This window comes from Chelon labrosus, assembly GCF_963514085.1.
Source record: "Chelon labrosus genome assembly, chromosome: 14".
Lineage (NCBI taxonomy): Eukaryota > Metazoa > Chordata > Actinopteri > Mugiliformes > Mugilidae > Chelon > Chelon labrosus.
This window is the reverse complement of record NC_140347.1, coordinates 23,261,062-23,282,220: the sequence shown is the minus strand read 5'-3', so window position 1 is coordinate 23,282,220 and position 21,159 is coordinate 23,261,062. Positions and strand designations below refer to the sequence as shown.

General features: G+C 42.0%; 3 protein-coding genes across 3 annotated transcripts; 2 read left to right on the top strand and 1 right to left on the bottom strand.

Moving 5' to 3' along the window:
• The first annotated feature begins 52 nt into the window (after positions 1-52).
• On the top strand, positions 53-7,404 carry mcm3 (minichromosome maintenance complex component 3). Its single transcript, XM_084559778.1, has 17 exons — positions 53-203; positions 493-605; positions 1,078-1,286; positions 1,429-1,559; positions 1,641-1,879; positions 1,972-2,080; positions 2,166-2,319; positions 2,439-2,570; positions 2,659-2,867; positions 2,952-3,126; positions 3,232-3,358; positions 3,476-3,626; positions 3,794-3,934; positions 4,056-4,165; positions 4,276-4,349; positions 5,992-6,088; positions 6,729-7,404. The coding sequence occupies exons 1-17, from the start codon at positions 129-131 to the stop codon at positions 6,925-6,927; spliced, it is 2,445 nt and encodes an 814-aa protein (XP_084415904.1). The 5' UTR covers positions 53-128; the 3' UTR covers positions 6,928-7,404.
• A 2,722-nt stretch (positions 7,405-10,126) lies between these two features.
• Positions 10,127-14,073, top strand: il17a/f3 (interleukin 17a/f3). Its single transcript, XM_084559889.1, has 4 exons — positions 10,127-11,457; positions 11,792-11,985; positions 12,114-12,257; positions 13,174-14,073. Exons 1-4 carry the CDS (start codon positions 11,449-11,451, stop codon positions 13,307-13,309), a joined length of 483 nt encoding a protein of 160 aa, XP_084416015.1. The 5' UTR covers positions 10,127-11,448; the 3' UTR covers positions 13,310-14,073.
• Positions 14,074-16,081: 2,008 nt separating this feature from the next.
• Positions 16,082-20,586, bottom strand: stmn4 (stathmin-like 4; the record flags this gene model as incomplete). The annotated part of the gene is made up of 5 exons (XM_084559759.1): positions 19,595-20,586; positions 19,297-19,392; positions 18,907-19,112; positions 17,900-18,091; positions 16,082-16,141 (listed from the first exon to the last, which is right to left on the bottom strand). Exons 1-5 carry the CDS (start codon positions 19,605-19,607, stop codon positions 16,082-16,084), a joined length of 567 nt encoding a protein of 188 aa, XP_084415885.1. The 5' UTR covers positions 19,608-20,586.
• Positions 20,587-21,159: the final 573 nt, after the last annotated feature.

The window sequence follows — 21,159 nt, the reverse complement described above, 5'->3', positions numbered from 1 at the left end:
ACTTGTACCCCGGCACGCAGTGGCGCGAAAATCCTTCAGTTGTGCGGTTTGACGGCAGAGGAGAAGACAGTACAGAAGTCTGTGCAATATTTTAAGATATTTTCAGGCGTAATAAGAAATTGTTCATAATGGCAACTGACGTCGTAGATGACCGCGAGATGAGAGAGGCTCAGCGGGATTACCTGGACTTTCTGGACGACGATGTAAGTCTGAGTTTTATCCGGTTAAACGCTTTGTTGTGGAGATGAGAAACCATGCGGCCTCAACAAAAGAAGTAACCCTAATTTGGTTCATTGAGAAGAAATATCATTACTGCGAGTTAAATATTTGCAAATACATATGAAGCGACGTGTAAGAGTTGGTCTGTTTTAAGTCATGCCTGTTATTTAAATCACAAAGTGAAGTCGTGTTTCTTAAAATGGGTTAAAAAAACAAAATGGGTTAAAATGACGAATCTTCCAACGTGTGTGCATTTTTCTGCCCAACCTGCAGCAAGACCAGGGCATTTACCAGAGCAAAGTCCGGGACATGATCAGCGAGAATAAAGCTCGACTCATCGTCAACATCAACGACCTGAGGAGACGCAACGAGGCCCGAGCTGCCAAGTAAGAAGGGCCGCTCTCTGTGTTGGTGCATTTTCAATGAGTTCGCTAACATGTCATTAAATGCACCACAAGTGATTGTACACATTCATTTAAAAAACGAAATAAATACATAGTGTACATAAACACATTTGAATGAAGTGATCTTTAAATGACGCACCAAAACAAAAAATGTCTATTTTTATTTTATTTCTGTATTTTGATCTTAGTAGTTTCTGTCAATGCTCACAACATTATCTGCATTGTATAAAACGTTTAGTTCAGTGTAAAGCAGACCTGTATGTAGCATTTAAGAAAGTGTGGAGCTAGATATTACATTTTTACATATTATTTCATATGTTCACATGAAAAAGGGTGTAAGGTTTGTAGTTTTTAACTGTATTCTGAGGTCCTCAATACACATCATGTCTGGAGAGAAGTGACTGATCATATGATGACAATGAAAGGTGGTTTATTGGTTTATTGTCGCTGTCAGACTGATGAACAACGCCTTTGAGGAGCTGTTGGCGTTCCAGCGGGCTCTGAAGGACCTGGTGGCCTCGGTGGACGCCACCTACGCCAAGCAGTATGAAGAGTTCTTCATCGGCCTGGAGGGCAGCTTCGGCTCCAAGCACGTCTCCCCGCGAACGCTGACCTCCCGCCTGCTGGGCAGCATGGTCTGCGTGGAGGGCATCATCACCAAGTGTGAGTTGGCCATTTGAGCTTTTGACAGCCGTTTCTCGAGTGCTTTGCATCATGGAAATTAAATATGTATAAGACAATATTATAGATTTACATCGGGTAAAATAGGGAGGGTCAATGATTCCTTCTTCCATCATCCTTTTAGGTTCTCTGGTCCGCCCTAAAGTTGTTCGCAGTGTTCACTACTGCCCTGCCACTAAGAAGACCATGGAGAGGAAGTACACTGACATGACCTCTCTGGATGCCTTTCCTTCAAGTGCCATTTACCCCACAAAGGTAAGTATTTACATATCAGTATTATTGGAGATTATATCAAGAGCGAGGCTAAATGTTTTTTTCCTCCATTTTACCTACCAGGATGAGGAGAACAACCCCCTGGAGACAGAATTTGGTCTATCCATCTACAAGGACCACCAAACCATCACGGTGCAGGAGATGCCAGAGAAAGCCCCTGCTGGCCAGCTTCCTCGCTCTGTGGACATCATCCTGGACAACGACCTGGTGGACATGGTCAAACCAGGAGACAGAGTGCAGGTTATTGGCACATACCGCTGCCTCCCCGGCAAGAAGGGAGGTTTCACCTCCGGTACATTCAGGTAAGAACTAAACTATGGACTAAAGTTCTAGTTGTGATTTGTTACTTCATTCTTTTATTATGAAAGTAATCCTTTTCCCCATTACCTTACAGGACCATCATGATAGCCTGCCACGTCAAACAAATGAGCAAAGAAGTGTCCCCGAACTTCTCGGCTGACGACGTGGCCAAAATCAGGAACTTCTGTCAGAGTCGCTCCATAGTAAGGCCTTTTTTTTGTTCACACTTAAAAAAAAAAATCCCATTAACCAAATCAGAAACTGAAGCAGTCATTTTTTTCTTTTTAGGATGTGTTCGATCAGCTGGCTCGCTCTCTGGCTCCCAGTATCCACGGCCACGAGTACATCAAGAAGGCTATTCTGTGCATGTTGCTGGGAGGTGTTGAGAAGGTGCTAGAGAACGGCTCCCGGATCAGAGGAGACATCAACATCCTGCTCATCGGTATTATAGCATTTTTCATTCCTTAATCCGCTCATTCTGTTGGAATACATATTTTTTCCTAGCAGTCCCGTCTAAGCTTGTATGCAAGACAGATGGTTACATCATGGTTCTTTTTATAGGCGACCCATCGGTGGCCAAATCCCAGCTGCTGCGTTACGTGCTGCACACAGCGCCCAGGGCCATCCCCACCACAGGGCGAGGCTCATCTGGTGTCGGTCTGACTGCTGCCGTCACCACTGATCAGGAGACAGGTACCCATCCCACAGTTTGTTGTTCACGAGCAATTATAATTTTTTTTCTTTGGAAACTTATCGTCTGCTTTTGTTTTTCATCCACCAGGTGAGCGTCGTCTGGAGGCGGGTGCCATGGTGCTGGCTGACCGCGGCGTGGTGTGCATTGACGAGTTCGACAAGATGTCCGACATGGACCGCACGGCCATCCACGAGGTGATGGAGCAGGGCCGCGTTACCATCGCCAAGGCCGGCATCCACGCCCGCCTCAACGCCCGCTGCTCCGTGCTCGCGGCTGCCAACCCCGTCTACGGCAGGGTGAGTCAGCTGTTTGGATAAGAACCACACACATCTGCTCCTAAACCGCCCACCAACGTTCACCTTTCTCCATCGCCTCTGCAGTACGACCAATACAAAACCCCCATGGAGAACATCGGCCTCCAGGACTCGTTGCTCTCCCGTTTCGACCTCCTCTTCATCGTGCTGGACCAGATGGACCCGGAGCAGGACCGAGAGATCTCTGACCACGTGCTCAGGATGCACCGCTACCGCGACCCCCGTGAGCAGGAGGGAGCAGGTACTGTCCATAAAGATACTATAGAATATAGATATTATATGCAACAAGTTGGGAAAATGTAAAATGTCTTAAATTCGTGTTTTTGTTTATTGTTTTTTTTCCCAGCTATGGCTTTGGGTGGCACAGTAGACGTCCTGACTACCGAAGACCCAGACTCAGTGGCCGAGGAGCAGGAGGCGCTGCAGATCTATGAGAAACACAACAACCTGCTGCACGGAAGCAGGAGAAAGAAGTGAGAAAAATAATTTCATATATCATTTTTCATCCCAATATAATTAATAAGCTTATGAAAAGCCCATATCTGCATGTCTGTGCACAAAAGCTAAAGATGGCACTCCTTTTGTTTCAGGGATAAGATTGTGAGTAAGGAGTTCATGAGGAAGTACATCCACATCGCCAAGGCTGTTACACCTGTGCTGACGGAGGAGGCAGCCAATCACATTGCAGAGGAGTACTCAAGATTGAGGAGCCAGGAACAGCTGGCTGCTGATATCGCCAGGGTGAGAATGATGGTTTATACTGGATGGTTTATACAGATAACTATAATGGAGCGAGACATTACGATTTTGTTTATTTAATCCTTTACAAGCCTGTACTGCTTACACAACCAGTAATGTGTTCAGTTCACATGATCGTTATCTGACCGTGTTCCCTCTCCCCTTCACAGACCTCTCCAGTGACAGCCCGTTCTCTGGAGACCCTTATCCGTCTGGCCACGGCACACGCCAAGGCGCGCATGAGCAAAGCCGTGGAGCTGGAGGACTCAGAGGTCGCTGTGGAGCTTGTTCAATTCGCCTACTTCAAAAAGGTTTGTACAGCTTTTCAGTTCTGAACACTTCTTGTCAAAGCAGCACAGTAAACGGAGGAATTGAGTTCTGCAGTAACATGTTAATAAACTGGTGTCTCAATTGTTTTTTTTTTTTGTACAGGTTCTGGAGAAAGAGAAGAAACGTTCAAGACAGGAGCGCGACTCTGGATCAGAGGAGGAAGAGGTCGAGGAGCCGTCCACGCAGCAGTCACAGAAGACTCGGAGGAAGAGGTAGAGACATGCGTACACTCTCCAAGAGTAATAAACATCCGCAGTTCACAGTAATGAAAAATGCTCTCATGGCTTTTTCAGTAATAACACTTTTCTTTGTTGTCCTGCAGGGGGCGACGTGGTTCTCAAGGCAGCGAGGCCTACAGCCCTTATGACTTCAGTGAAGAGCAGGACGTTCCTGAGAGTAAGTAGCGGCCTTATCATCACACACTACTGAATGACTGAACTATAAACTGATTTTTCAGGGCAGTTGAAGTTGCAACAGAATATGTATGGAACACCTCACATGCAACTATGTAGTCAAGTTTATTCTGATTATATAGTGTTTTACTTAAATATTTGCTACTTTATGCTTAAGAGTTGTAATACACTATGCATGATAACCATATAAAATTGGACTATTCTGCTATAGTTCTGTTTATACACGGCTGTTACCTCCCGAGTGCTTAACCAGGGGATGAGGGGAGCAAAAGAAAAATTTACCACTGCAAGCTGCTGAAAAACTCTGCAAACTACACACATGGCTTGACCAGTCACCTGAATGAATCACAAGTAGATGCTACAGTGTGGCACAACCCCCAACACCCTCTGCGTGAGGCGCTAGAAGGTAGTAGGTGCGTTCTTTAAACCAAATGGCACCACAGTCTACTGCATGAAGTAGTCTGGAGTTACAAAAGCAGACAACTCCGAAGCTCTTGGAGTTAATGGAATCTGCCAGTATCCCTTCAGGAGGTTAAACTTTGTAATGAAGGAAGCTGGGCCTATGTTGTCCACACAATCTTCCATTCGGGACAAAGGAAAAGAATCGGCCACAGTGGTCGCATTAACGTTCCGGTAATCGGTGCCGAACCGGGGTGTGCCATCGATCTTGGAGGCTAACGGACACGGTGAACTCCAGGGACTGTAACTCTGCTTGGCCAAATTATTATTGACCAGATAATCTACCTCAGCTTTCATTACCTCACGTTTTTGTAGGGAACAGCGGTAGGCATGCTGCTTGATGGGAGCTGCTCCGTCTACGTCAATGTCATGCTCAAGAACGTTAGTACAGTAGGGGCATGTCATTAAACAGAGTGGGAAAGTCAAGGAGGTAGGACAGACGGGACTCGGCCTCACACAGGAACTCAGTGTGTTAGCTTGCCACTCTGCAGGCCCACCGAGTTCACCTTAAGGCCATCAGCCTCGGCACACACCAAAGAAGGAGACGTAGGTGGGGGGGGGGTGTCATGTTTTCCCTGGGAAAAATGGGGCTTGCGTGTGTTCACATGACCATCAATGGGAAATGACCAATGCACAGCCAGAGCAATAAACCCAGTTACTACGGGAAAACCAAGACTGATTAATACACCCTCTTTTCCACAGAAAAGGAAAAGGGTAGCCAGTACGCCACAGACGAGAAATACAGTCACAAACAAACAAAGCCAACCTCACGCTTCCACCACTGCAGTCCACCGCCTCTCTCTCTCTGGGCCGCACCTCTCACCCACTCTTTAACCATGATCGGCTGATTACCTGAGTGGAACTGGCGGAGGAGGAGAGTGGGGAGAGAGAGGCACACAAACACAGGGCAACTACAGCGGCTGTAGGGCTGTAACAATAGCTTAGTTACCACTTTTACATATGTAAATATTCTCATCATCTTAGACGGGTAGTGTCTAGATCATGGCTTGTTGACTAACATTGTCGATAACATTACATATTTATGACAAGAGGTTTGGAACCCATTTCCAGTGATTTTGAAATCCTGTATCCAATCTCTTTAATAGCATGTAGGTTTCTTCTCCCCTTCTGAATTCTCACTCATTCTCATTTTTCTTGTTCTATAGTTCAGGCCGGCACTCCGAAAGGTGCCAAGCCGCAGCGAGGAGAGGAGCCCATGGATGCCACATCACAGGCTGACGGTGCTGAGCTCTCTGCGGAGAGGTGGGTGACTGAATTCTAAAGCCTATGATGGTTCCCCATTCAGTGTTTAATTTCTCATAGTCAGTGCTAAGGCTGAAGCTTTGGTTGTACTCCTATACTCGCTATCCTGGCAGTTTATATCATTGACCTGGTGTGTTCGCATTGTTCTATAATTACTCTGCTAAAGTGCTAGATGGCAACTGGTCAGCTGTGTTGAGTTTCACTCTGTATCTGATACCATGATGAGTGGAACTGAGCAGCTCATGTTGGACTTTAAGCGAATAAATGTGGATCACTGAAAACACGGCACATAGAGAAGACATCTGAGTAGATGGTGTGTAGGAGGCTGAACAAAGGAGAACTTTCTGTGCTGGCCCGACTGCTAAAATGTGTGAACAAGGAAATACATTTAAGGCCTATTACAGCTATTGTGGTCTGCATTGCTTTCCTGCAACGTGTCGTTAGAATTCAGGGCAGGTGCATGTCAGGTTACGCTGTGGGCTATGACGTGGAAGTAATGTCTGTGTATTAACAAAGTCTGAGGGTTAAGATGACCGTAGATTTTAAGGAATAGTAATTTAAGTTTGAGGAAAATAATTGGTCACATCTGGAACCCGGAGGAAGTTGGTGTAATCAAATGTCTCCTTATTTCTTCCCCCAGACTGAAGGAGTTCAAGTCCTCCCTGTTCGCCGTGTTCCAGTCCGCACACGCTCAGTCCGTGAAGATGACGATGCTGATGGACGGCATCAACAAGGGCCGTCAGGACCCGTTCACAGAGCCGGATGTCCGCGCCGCCCTGGCTCGCATGCAGGACGACAACCAGGTCATGGTGGCCGACGACATCATCTTCCTCATCTGAGGGAGGAGTATTTGACTGTTTCACAAAATCTATTATACGGACTCAGAAAGACGCAGCGGATATGTCAAAATCTACATTTATTTGTTTTGATGCGTATTCTACAATTCCACCAATTCACATCCGTTTTCATGATTCTCCATAAATGTTCGTGAGCAAGACCAATGCAAAAGTCTTGCACATTTATGCACTTGTTGTTTCTGTTTATTAGTGGCAATGTTATTTTATCGTGTCCTTATAACATATGTATATCAACAGGCTACTATAGTAAAGCATCCAAGAGTGTAATTAGTGTCTCATTATACTGCATTTGAAGAGGTTTCATTTAACAATGAAACATTATTGCACCATAATAAGGATACGATAATGAAGTGTTGGCCTACTTTTCTTGTATCTGGATTTGTATATAGTTGACATGTTTTCAAATTGTGACTTAACTGTAGCTAAAAAAATAAATAAAATGTCATGCTTTGAAAACCACAGGATGGCTAAAGCTCTTGAACTGAGACTTTGTTGACATGTTGTGGCAGTAAGTAAGCTGGATGAATGTAAGCGATTCTGGGAAATCGCATTCTCACATCATTAACTCTCTTCCTGCTTGTCTACCCATGTGTTTTACAAGAAGCGTTTAAAGTCCCCAAAGAATACGGACCTGAGTTCGCGTGTGGGAGACGGTGGCATCCGCACGAGTTGGAAAGTCATGTGCTTGTTTTCTGAAATCCTCAAAGTTCTTCTTCTTAAACTCCATTCCTCGTTCACTCTATTTCAGGCGGTGGTAGCCCACAAAAATCACTGCAACCTGATTGCCATAGGTGCAGAATGTGACTAAATCCGGCTCTGATCGGGTTGGAGATAGGACCAAATGATTTCAAGTCATGCACCAGCAAGGAGCTAGCAAATGCTGCCATCATCATCACTGAGGACAAAAGAAGCCTCAAGCTCTTTCCACCCACTCTTGATTCATCTTGCTCTGTATCAAAGGCTACAGCCCCCATAACTCGCATCACTTTACTTTTAGTTTTCTTTATAGCTGAAGCTTTAGGGTCATGAGACTGAAATGCATTTTTTATTTGTGCTGAAACTGAAGTGTAAGGAAACGCTTGTGATAGTGCTTAAATAATTTTTCTATAAAAGATCGATGTTTACCTCCGGAGCTGGTAGGAACCAAAAACCGAGCTAAAAGAGTAAATGCGTCTATTGGATGTATTTATTTATTTATTTATTTATTTTTTTAAACAGGTTGGCCAGAAACAAGTGAATGCTGAGGCAACCTTTCGAGGTGTCAGTCGGCACATGTGTTTGATGGAAAGTACTGTAGACAGAACTGTAGGCAGTTCGTAACATGTTGCGCTTCTTGTTTCACAGAAACCCGCTGCGGCTAACGAACTGCTTACCCAGTGCACTGATCAGAGATGGATATGTGATCGGCCCATGCAGTTCCTCCCACTAACTTGAGCTTTAAGAAATCTTGGTCGACATACTGTATCATCGGGCTGCCACGCTCGAACTGTCACTCTTCCTTCTGCACCAAATTACACATAAATGCATCAGCAGCAACTGATTTAAGGCATCTTGTTTATCACTGTTGCACACTCTGGATTATTATCTAATTTTCAGATCACACCATAATCAGTCGGTGTTCACACACAAGATTAATTATTTAAAAATTTAATTTGCTGACCTCACTCTTCTGGCTTAGTTTAACTTAGGTTTGGCTTTCATTTCATAAACTCATCAGGAGCACTTCACCGGTCTATAATCCCTCTCAAACCTGATATCCTGGTGCTTTATTGTCTTCTCTGCCTATTATTTGGTGCAGAATGAAAATCATAATTTTGTCCCGTCTCTGATTACTGTTACTGTTGGATGTACAAGTCAGATGTAAACTCATCTGAGCCACGCTTGTGACAAGGAGCCGTTTAAATTAGCTTGAACTCAATGCTCTCTCCATATCAGACTGCTCCTCTGGGAAATAATTCAGCCAGCTATTATGTAACACATCACAAAGCTGACTTGGCTACCATGTCCCTGCATTTTATAGGAATTAGGAAAAAATAAATAAATAAATAACAGCGTTGTTAGGCAAAATAATTTAAAACCATAAATATGTAATGCAACTTTCTGCACAATTCATACAGTATATAAACCATACTGGATGAATGGGCGTCTATGGAGTCCAAATTGTGCCTCGAAGATTTTCATTCATTTTTGTTTCATTTAGGTAACACACAAAGCGACACTTTGAAATTTGGGGAATTACAGCTGCTCTATTTGCTCTTTTTGTTTTTAATTAGTTACATGAGAAAACAGATGCCACCTTCTGTCTGGCATGGTAAATATGAAGCATCAATGCCCAACCTAGTTTAGCACAAAAGACTAGAAATAGATGCAAATAGCTAGACTGTTGTGAAAGTTCTCAGTGAGTCATAGTAGTACATTAAAAACAGGTGAAGATGTAGAGTTTCTTGAAGATTTCTGTTGGAGTTTCTCATTAACTCGAGTAAGGGAGAATACAAGCTCAAGCTGTTTAGTCTACAAGTTTCTGATGATCCCTATTAAACCCCAGCTTTCTTTTAGAACTGAAGAGGCTTCTAGGATGAGTAGCGATATGTCTTTAACAAATTCTACAAGTGCAGTTGCCATGCTTCAGCCTTTTTTTTTCTTTTTTTTCTTTTACACAGATTGCTTACCGTAATGTACCCAATCAAGACTGTTGTTTAGCAGGTACCACCGTTTAAACACGACGTGTACCTTTTACACTTGAACAAGTTAAACAATCCAGGTGCAAGACGTTGAAGCTTTAGAGGTGCTAGCAGGCAGGTTTTGTTACCTTAGGACAGAATCCGTCTAACCGTTTCCCGGTTTCAAGTTTTTGTGGTAAGCTAACCGCTGCGAGTTGTTTCATACTCTGCATAGACAAGGATGTCGTTTCGATCCACCTCTGTGGAAGACAGCCAAAAAACTGAAAGTTGAGGTGTTCCTTTAAAGCAACGCTATCGAAAGTAATTCTGAAAAGGGGATAGGACTTGCAGTAAATTGACTGACAAAAATCTATGTCATTTAAATGATCTGTAACGATGAATTCTTTATTTAAAGACAGACGCGAGATTTCCAGCTATACAGTTTTCACTCTGAATGGATATTTTGTCACACTCTTTTGCTTTCGTTTTCTGGAACTTAATTGCAAATTTATTCAGTCTATATATAGTAGCTTTTAGTCAATATATCAGCTTGTTATAGTTTAACTGTCACATTATTCTAGTGGCAAACTCGGGCCTCCATAGACTGCAGATTGCAAGCAGGATTTAAACATGGGACTCACTTTGCTGCAATATTTTTTAATTAAAGCAATTTATTAGGCCATAATATTCCAGTCATGTACATATTATCCACAAAATGGACAGGGGTAAACTACTACTACTTTATATCGCATTATTAGAAGTTTACTGCATATTTATATGTGGGTATTGTTTTAGTGTAATGTCTTTAGAGGGGCTGATACTACCTGTGCATTTGTCATAGTTCTTTTTACATCCAGCAGAGCTGTGCTCCAGTTTGTGAGGTCTTACTCATAATGTGCACAAAGATGTTATCGCCCTGTGTGAGTTATGCTGATTTATTACCAGAATCCCCGTCAGCATTTCCTTGACCTACATTGTTTAGACTGGGTTGGCAGTGTGTAGGAGTAGTTACAAGTGTTGCGTTATGTGACTTGGATTAATAAATAAAAAAGAGGCAGTTCATTGTGATTCATTTCTGTTTGGTTCTTAATAAAACAAATGAAGCAAAAGGAGCCTAGCTGCTGGTGAAAGTTAAACACTTCTTGGAAGTCAGCGATGTTTTATTTATTTGAATCTGCTTTCTGGTTCTACTTGAAGGCCCGTTTCAACACGTTTTTGAATCGCTTATTAAAAGGACATATTTTGATGCTTTAGTTTTACTTGACAGAATCCCCTCTGATTTGGTTTGGGCACTGAAAAACATTACTTTTTATTATTTTTTTACGTACAGAAGTATGGAGCAGTGTACTGTATTGACAGCCCAATCAGCAAGGTCTATAGGTGGAGGAACGTTTTGACACCTTTTGACAGACTTATGAAGGTGTCACATTTGAAATTACACACAGGGGAAGAATTGATTCTTCGTGACAGGTCAAAATCAGGTCAAATTGAAGAAGGTCAAGTGCAAGCCGATTGCATTTGCAAAGAATATGCTTCGAATTTTATGCTGTAGCAATGAATCCATCATGGTGAGAAAATGCACGGTGTTCAGGAGTGAAAGGTGATGGAGGCATACATGGGTATCTACAAAGAAAGAAATGAAGACCACAAAACTTTATCTTGTTTCAAGATGAGTGTGTGTATCTTTAGAATCAGTGACAGTCATAGCGGAAATGCACTGCACGCCCTTCTAACACACACCAACACACTCTGCCAGCGTATAAACACAGCTCGGATGCAGACATAACAAGCGAGCAGAGAAGCGCTTCACAGTCGAAGCCGGGCTCTGAAAGACGACGCAGTCATGCTGCTGGTGAGTCACGCTTGCCTTACTTATCCTCAACTCTCATCGATGATAGGGAGATTATATCGAGGAAAGATCATATTGCATAATGTGAACAAACTGACAAGATGACATCATGCTACAAGAACAGTTAGTGTAGCGTTTGAGTTGTAGTTGAATGTTGAGAGGCAAATGAAAAATATTTGAAACTAATTCATGTGTTTTTCAGTATCAAAAAGCAATGAGAACGTCATGCTTTTTTACAGTACATTATTTAAGTCAAAGGAAATCCAGCCAAGCAACAGAAACAACAGGGAGCTTGAACTACATTTCACTTTCTCTTACCTCGTCTTCTCTTATTCAGGTGTTGAGAGCTTTGCTGGTCCTGGGTCTGGCCTCTCTGCTCCATGCTGACCAGAGGGTCTCAGTGAAGCTGGGACGGGGAACTGGGTTGAAGGGCAAACGTGTGAGACTGATCCTGGATCCCTCAGTGCCCGTGTCCACCCGCAAACCTACCCCATCCATCGCCAACATGTCTCTGACTCCGTGGACATACAGGTGAGGCCCCATTAATTAATGTCATCCTGCGTTCATTGCCATACAAATCACCAGTTTGTTATGTGTTGGCCAATTTTTAAAATTTAAAATCCCAATTAAAAAGGCCTTCTTTTCTGCTCCCTCTCCAGAGACTCTTGTGTACCATCTCGTTTTCCTCGCCAAATCGCGCACGCTGAGTGCCTCACCACTGGCTGTCTGAGCCTGCAGGGGGGAGGTGAGGATCAAGCCCTGGAGGCAAAACCCATCTACTATCAGGTCCTGGTCCTTCACAGGTAAGCCACTATGGTGTGATAATTTTCAGTTAGCTTCGCCTCTGGTTTTGTTGTCCCCGGAGTCGCTCTCATGTGCATGCTGTAACGTATAGTAAGCTTGTTCAGTAAGCCAGTGAAGTGCAATTTGGAAGGCATTTTTCTCTCTTAATTCGATACATATCCTGTTGAAACGGGATGCCAGAAAAAACAGAAAAAATACTTCAAAAAGTAGCTGTGCACAATCTTTGCCTCAGTACATTTGCACAAAGTCTTTCAAGGTACTTGGTAGGTAGCTTTCTTAGTGTCATCTGTCTCTTCATGCACAGTGATTGCTTAATATTGAGATCAAGGCTCATCTGTTGCAAGACTTTACAAGAATGTGTCTGTGTATTTGGCATTGTTGTCAAACTGTGGAACCAATCGAATGCCTCCCTGATGGTATTGCGTGATAAGAATCTAAACATCCTAAAACGAGTAAAGAGCCTCAGATGTTGCGTGCAGTGCTGCATCAGTTAAGTAAACAAAGTTTATTTCTATGGGAAACACAGAGCGACAAGGTCACTTAAAAAAGTATAAATCCTCGTTGTTTTGCTCAGATTTTCTTATTTATTTTAGTCTTCATCTACAAAGTACCAAATGGAGGTGTACCAGAAAGCATTTTATTGTGACTCAGCAGAATATCAAAGCCCCAAATTAGTATGCCTCGCGCAGCCTCAATGCTCAGAATCAGCAACTGCATTTATTGTGTTAGATTTAATCACTTACAAAAACTGAATTAGACTGACTGAGCTACTGCAGTTAATTTCGCTTTCTACCACCCTTGTCCATAGACACTTCCAGTACACTCAAATTCAACTAAATGTTATACTTTAGTGATAATGATAATGAATGCATTTGATTATATTCAGCTCCCGTTGATTTTTCTAACCCACTGCAGAGTTCTAAGACAAAGACCCTCCAAAAAGTCCCACCAAGGGAAGAGGGCAAGGAAAAGGTACGACTTCAGGCTGGGGACAGAAAGGGTCGCCGTGGGCTGTACCTGTGTGAGGCCCAGCATCATAACCCCGCAGTAACAGACTTCTGAAATTCTTTCATCGTGCTGTGAATGTAGTTTTCATTCTTTTCCAACATGCAATATTTTAAGTTATCACAGACTCAGATGACCGTATAAAATAAATCAGTCTTGTTGGAGTACGGTGACTTTTTAGTGCTAGCGTGTTCCTTGCTAGTTGTGTTAGGTCAACTAGTCAACAGCAAACCCAGTAAGTCATTTCTGTGCACTATTTCACTCATGAGTGAATTCTGGTTGTGCTACTTTCTTGTGCGATCTAGCCTTTCTAGCTGTCAGAGCTTGTTACGCTGACAATAGCAAAGACCTGTGCTTTTCTCTGCCCCCTAGTGGCAAAAAATTGCTTAAAGCAGCTTTAATCCTGAATTAAAATACAGGATATGGCAAACACTGAATACAAATTATTAAACACACTTATTATTTGAAAATTTTAAGTCAATCTGAGTCTTATAAAAGGGATGTTATTGGATATATATTTGTACATGATATGGTAATATAAATATTTGTTCATGTGTTATGTGTGTAGTAGATATGTTGTATACAATACAGCTAGAACCACTAAAAAAGCCCAGGTCTGTTAAAAAACTGATGGGATGATTACTATGACAACATGTTTTAATTTTTTCAGTGCTACAGCTTGCTGGTTCTTTTTTTGGCATAAGCTTTGAAGGAAGTCCTGTGAAATTTAATGTATTTTTCCAATATAATTTCTGTGTGAATGCAGCACCAACCTCAGTTGGCTAGCAACTTACTGTGAGGCAAAGTATTAAAGGGGTGGGGGGTTTTTTGTTTGTTTGTTTGTTTGTTTTTTTTTACATTTTTTACATTTGGATTTTCCACATACATTACATGTACAACCCTAAATGAACACTGTGAGTGAATGAGTAGTTGAAATAAATATTTACATTTTGAAGACAATGATTTGTGTTTTCACATTTATGATGTACACTGTCAGTGCCAATATAACAACAATATACCAATGTCAATATAACGCATGTAATAAAGCAAAGTAATGATCTGCAAGGGAGCAGTGTGGAGCGTCTGCCGAAACCTGACCATATTTAACCAGTGAATCTGCAAATGATGAGAACCAGAGCAAATGTTGAGTTCAGTCAAGCTGTTTTTACTGACCATGCCAAATAGATACAATCAATCCAGCCTTGAAGATATAGAGCAACACACAGTTACAGCAAATACAAACCCCCATGTTACGACTTCCCCCTTTTACAGTGCAAACGTTTGAGACATTTTCAGTAAAGTCAGTATGACTCAACAACACATTCCATCTTTCTTTAAAACGCTTTCAAATACCTTTGAGAATCATTGCACTAACAATCAGAGCACAGTGACACATGCCAAAGCAAAGAAAATCTGCTGGTTAGCCAGATAAGCCCCGAAGTCTCCCTTTCAAAACCAAATTCGTGAGAACTGCTGTCACCTTTCCTCCTTGCGGTGTAGTTGTTGTTTTTACTGTACACGTTCACTGTCCTTCTCCTATGCATATGTGCTTCTGAGTTGTGCTTAACGAAATAAGAGTGCAATCAGTGCTCTAAATCTAAGAGACTCAAATGCATGTCACTGATCTACGGCTACGCTACAGCTAAAGTTTCACAGAGAGCCCGACAATGGCGGAATACAGCAGAGCTTCCTCACTTCTATCAAGCTTTTTCTTTTTTCTTTTACTCTCTCTAGAGCACTGTAGCAAGAAACGAAACGCAGATTCTTCATTTCATACTCATAAAGCATTTGGTGAGACTCGCTGAGCTCGGCAGACAGAGACGTCCCCGGACAGACTGAAAGATCCCAAAAATGGTGCAGTGAAGAATTAGCATGAGGCATGTGGACCAAGGGAAATCATTTTTTATGTTTAATTTGGAAACAGCAGAGGCTTCTGTGTTATGTTCCGTCTATGTGTACTGTCTGGTGCACAAAACAAAATCAAAGAAAATCAAAGACTAAAGGACTGTTAGATTGAATTGAGTTGATTGTGTCTGAATAGAGCTCCTAAATGGCACCTGCTTGTCCAGTTTTATTAAAATACATCATAGTTTTCCAGCCTGATATCATGTAATAGCGTATGAGTAAAATTTCGTGCTTATGGCGTGTTATTTCATGCCTTGTAGTCTCAATGAAGGACTTCCTGTCCTTGTCCTTAGCTCTAACATTTAATGCCATAAATTCTTTCCTATTCCATGATATCACTAATATGTGTTATTAACTATTTAGATTTAAACTGTGTACGCCATGGTTATAGGGTGATTGGAGAAAACTGTGTCTTTGGTTGTGTTGCTGCCCAAGTAATGGCATCACCAGCAGCAAGTAAAAACACAATCAGTTAATGACGCAAAAATATTACACATCGCGCAATTACAATGTCCTGCTTTCTGGCTGAAGAAACTGCAGAAATGAGAGAGCTATAATTAAAATTGTTTGCTTACTACTGCCTAGAATTATCTTTTGCTCCTCACCAATTATCCGAGCTGTCCCTCTTAAAAATCCAAAATGTCCCACCCGCTTTCCTCTAGAAGACAAAAGAGAAATTTGAACATTGACAGTTGGCTAATCGACTGTCAGTGTTGTACAGCTTGTTGAGAATTATTACAGCACACATCATATATGAAAACCCGCCTTCCAAACTTTGTTTTAGAGTTGCTGTTGTCGTGTTCTTTTTTCTTTCCTGCACTGTTTTTTTTAATCTTTTTCACAGACTCAAAAAAAAAAAAAAAATACTCCCAGTCTCGCTCTTTCTCCCTTTTGGCTCCTTCACTCCACTCGTCTACCGGCAGGCCTCTTCCTTCATCTCCTTGTTCTTCCTCACTTCTTCGGCGTGTTTATCCTGCAAGACAAACACAGACACAGCAACATTAGGGCCATTAGCATTCATGAATGTATTTGCATTAATGAAGGAGGGCCTGCAGAAACAAAAGAGCAGCTCAGCGGCTGCTCGTAAAGATTTTAACAGGCAAGTGAGACCAGTGGAAAACAAAACACCATTTTCCACTATATTCAGTAACTTATTGAGCTTTTGGACAACGGTAAAATAGAATAGCAAACTGAAAATGGGACTCAAGAAAACGTTTAAATTTAGCTCTCAATAATATTGTAACCATTAAAGGAAAGGTTCTGAAAATACTCTAATGTCTGTTCATCTGTTCCTGAGGTGGTATAAACAATTCACTGATTTACTGTAGACTGTGTGCTGGATTATTTCTTGGCTGAGACCAGTAACTTCCTGAGTGTGTATGTAAGTTGTCTGGCAACTGGTCCCGGAAAAGATAAAACAAATGTGACAAACAAGACATAACTGTAACATATCTAGAGGAACTGGTTGGAAGATAGACCAGGTAAGTTGCTTTCTGCTGTTTCCACTCTCCATGAACAGCTATTAGCTGGCTACTGAAAATTTTAAAACTTAATAAACAAGGGAATACGAGTTCTCCTGACCCCTTAATTAGCAATTAGCCTAGCTTAGCACAAGCTAAGCTAATTGCTTGTTTTTGACAGTTTTTTATCTAAATATATGGTCACTCACTCCACAGGCCTGAGAAGGCTAATCAATATGCCAACGGAGCTTATTACCCAGGCTAATGGCTAAGAGGATAACGTAAAAGCAAATTGTTGTTAGCTAGTTATTAGCAAAATACGAAGTGAATGAAGCTTGTTATCAGAGTATCAGTGTAGCTTATTATTCTAACATTAGTTAACTTTTTAGTGGGAGCTAACAAATGCTATTTTATGAACACAGACACAAGCATTTTTGATGATCGCCTCTTTGACTCTGAGTGGCTGCTGGTATGCGATAAATTTTCACTTTGGAGATATTAACCATACGTCTCCGATTCTGGCAACCTACAACGCAGCAAGATGACTTGTTGATAACAATAGCTGCTGTGGTTTTAGCCTCCAGCTAACTGCCATGACGTAGATGTGACGTAGCCTGTAGACTGTGGTCTATTGTGTTTGTTTTATCTGTGCACAAACAAATTCGATGAACAACTATTGCTTTCAGTCCTTATGCTAAGCTAAAATAAACTAATCTGACCCTTGTACTAGTTTCATAGTCAACATGAAAGTTAACAGTGTGAGTTTAGTACCAATCATCTCATTTGACTCTGTGAAAGACCTTTAATAAATAGTTATCTAAAAAAAAGTTGAGCTACTCTTTTAAAACACAGTTAAAGCATCACATATACTTTAGGGCTTAGCTGGAAAATGGCTGCCAGACATTTACGTTTAGGGGTTCAAATGTTTAGTCAGAAAGAAATGTAGCTGTAGTTGAAGATGTAAAGAATGCTAACAACAGTTAGAAAAAAGACAGTCTCCAGGCAATGAAAATAAATGGAAAACTGTTGGTGGAAAACTTGATATTTCTGTCTCGTCTGTGGTAGTTATCCAGACAAAAACCCTTGCCATTCTTAGAGACGTATTTCAAAACCTGACATGTTGAAAGTTTAGATACTGAACCTCCATGTTATGCTTGAGAAAGAAATGGTAGAGAGTGTTTTTATTCCCAGTAAAACCAAAGGTTTGAGAACACTGTATCCTTTTGAAAAGCTCGAAATGGTTGGAAATTCAATAACCAACTTGGCAGTACCTTCTCCTGCAGCCTCTCCAGCATGGCTGCCAGCAGGGCCTCCCTGTTCTCTTTGTTGGCCTCCATCTTCTGCTCCAGCTTCTCCTTGGCGTTCTTGATGAAGTTGTTGTTCTCCTCAAAGGCCTTCTGGATGACCTCGCGCTCATGCTCCCTCTTCTCTGCCAGGTGCTTCAGCAGTTCAGCCTCCTGGCACTGGAGGGAGATAAAGAATTTTAAGGCTGGAATCAACAGGTGACTTATACCCAAACTACAACACTCATCCTCTATATTCTCAATCATTTAGGGTTATGTTTAGGGTTAAAGTCATGAAAGTGTGTGTAACTACAGTGAGAGGGAGACCAGCCCTTCTCTATTAGCATATAGACATCTGTCACATCACAGAAATTATGCTGCACAGATAAAAAATACAGGCCAAGTGTACAACCTGAGAAAGGCACAGGGGAATATGATTTCTGTTATTATAAGTCATTATTTAGTTTTTGAGTAAATGTGAGTGCTGTTTCAAGGAATAGTCATTTACTATTCATTTTTGTGTAATCCATGGAAAATGTTTGAGTTACCCTATGTGACCAGTCTTTGGCAGGATGCCTTCCCTAAATTCTGGCTCAGCTGTAATTTTCCTCTCCTCACCTTTCCTCTTTCTCTCCCTCCCTCTCTTTCCACTATCCTCTCTGCTTGATAAACATGAGCCATTGTGTTTGTGTCCTCGCCGGATCGTCTCTGTTCTTTCATGTCCCTCTTTTCATCTTCCCACCTTCCCCCGGCTCAACTTTCCTCCCTTCCTTGCGTCCACACCAGCACTCCCTCCCACTTTCCTTTTATCCGCTTCCTCCCTTTTTTCTCCTCAGCTCATAAATCCCGCGGCCCACAAACAGTGTCGACAGATGTTTCACAATGCTTGAATGTGCCACAAATAGCAGGGGTTGGGGTTGCGGTTTAGGCCACACGTCCAGTTTGGTTTCTGGTGCTTGCAGTGATGCACCAGGTAGCAACTGTTTTCCCCTCACCTTCCGCCTCTCCTCGGCAGCCTCCAGCTTCTTCTGGATCTCCTCCAGGGAGGGGTCGCGGCGCTGCGGCATGGAGGCGTTGAGTTCTGGCACGCCATCAAAGGATGGGGGCTTGAGGATGACCTCGAAGGCCTGGCCGGATGCCCGCTTGTTCAGCTCAATCACTTCCACGTCTTTAATGACGCACCAGCCCAAGTCCACTGCATCTGTGGTGATGAATTCCAGCCATTATTTATTTACTATGAAATGTTTTGGGTGAAACACATGCTTTCTTGTTTAACTAACATCTCTTCTACATTTACATCACCCAGAATGACATGCGACCTCTGGCTGTGATGATTGTACATACTTATAATTGTTACAAGTCAGTGTGAAGGAGATTTCTTTTACCTTCTGCCTTGTAAGTAGGTTTCTCTGTGGTTTGTGGGTTCAGGCAGGAGCAGAACAGAGACACCAGGGGGAGCTCTTTGACCTTCTCTTTATAGGCTGAGGACACACACTTGGTTAAGTCAAACAGAATCATGACAACTAATGTAATTGTCCTTTTCGGTGACGGTGACTACTTGTTCTCATTATGTTATAATCACAGTCATGACAATGACAAGGGGCAGGTAATGAATCTAAAGTCAGCAGTGCAGTATATGCAGCGAAGGTGAGGTGAATGGGTTTCTGCTGTGACTGCACTTACCTGCCAGAGTCATCTTCTCACTGTATGTGTAACACTCCAGGGATGTTGACGATCCTTCTCACTCTGTCAGAGAGAGCCATGTGGGGACAGAGGCAAAGAGAGAGAGGAAGGCTTGAGTGAGACAGCTTCAAAGGTCATATAATGAATCAGAGACGCAGTGTCTGAATACAGACTTATTTTTCCTCTTAGGGTTATTAAGCTTAATTTTACCAACAGTAGAACAAATCTGTGTCCGAGAGTAACGGTTGCGTTAATGTTGCGTTTTTACGGCAAGTTCTATACCAGGTATATCAAACTCATTTGAACGATCCAGATTTTTCTCTTTGTTTAAGTGCATCATAAAAATGTTTACATTTAATAAACTATCCTTTTACAAAACATTTTATGAACAACCACAAATTGTGCAACCTCTAGTGAACAGGTCTTCAATGTAATTTTCACACTTTGCAAACTCTTTCTGTGGGCCAGACTGGACCCTCTAGCGGGACACTTTTGGTGCATGGTGTGACCAGTGTCTTGCTCAAGAACAACATGTAGACAGGGTTGACTGGGGATCAAACCAACAACCCTGTGATCAGTGCATAAACACTATACCATGTGCAGACGAAGAATAAATGTCCGATGTCACTTTAAAATACCTTGGCAGGCTGCAAAAATCAAATAAAGGAAGTAAACATGAATGACAAGTGAAAATAAATCTTCATGCACACTCAATAGGCGGCTCCACTGATTGTGGCCCCTCCCTGTGCCAAAGTGTCCTTGGGCAAAACACTGGACCCAAAGATGTTAAAAATGACAGGCAAGCACCTTATATGTCAACTCTGCCACCATTAGCCATTGGCGTATCTATGAATGGATGAATGAAAGACATCATAAAGAACTACGTAGTGCAGACACTTTACCATTAAGGTTTACAGTATCATAAAACATTCAATGAGTCAATATCCTTAGACATCATAATCTTGTTTAAACGTGAATGGAGTAACCTTCGGTAGATGTTCCTTCTGTGGGAAACTTCATCCTTGTTGCCAACACATACAACACAAATCTATGAATGCAACTGGACATGTATTTATACTGTACATTTAAAAACTGTGTCTGATGCAAAAGTTAAAAATGAATGTCCCTAAATGAAAATGCAAATACTCAAAATGCAAAAAGGTTTAGCTACTACACGGCACCCAAGTTTCTATTTAAATTTAGTGTAAAATTTGACCAAATATCCATGAAATCAGCAACCGACATTGTGAATTAATGTACATCACATTCCACTTTGTTTATGTCAATATTCATTGTGAGAAAAAGGTAGCGGGAATAATTCCAGACGTCAGATCCACTAATCGATTGCAGTCAGACCTCAAACAAACAGAAGCAATCTGAAACACATGATAAATCTTCAGTTTGTTTAATGTATTCTCTCGAGGAAGTCTAGGTCTGATGTTTTCATCTCACAATATTTTGCATTTCAATTTCGTTTTTAATCTCACCATTTTCCACTGTGTGCTAACTGAACCTTCACTGAGAGGCCCATTGTCACTTCATATGGTGGACTACCGAACCAATTG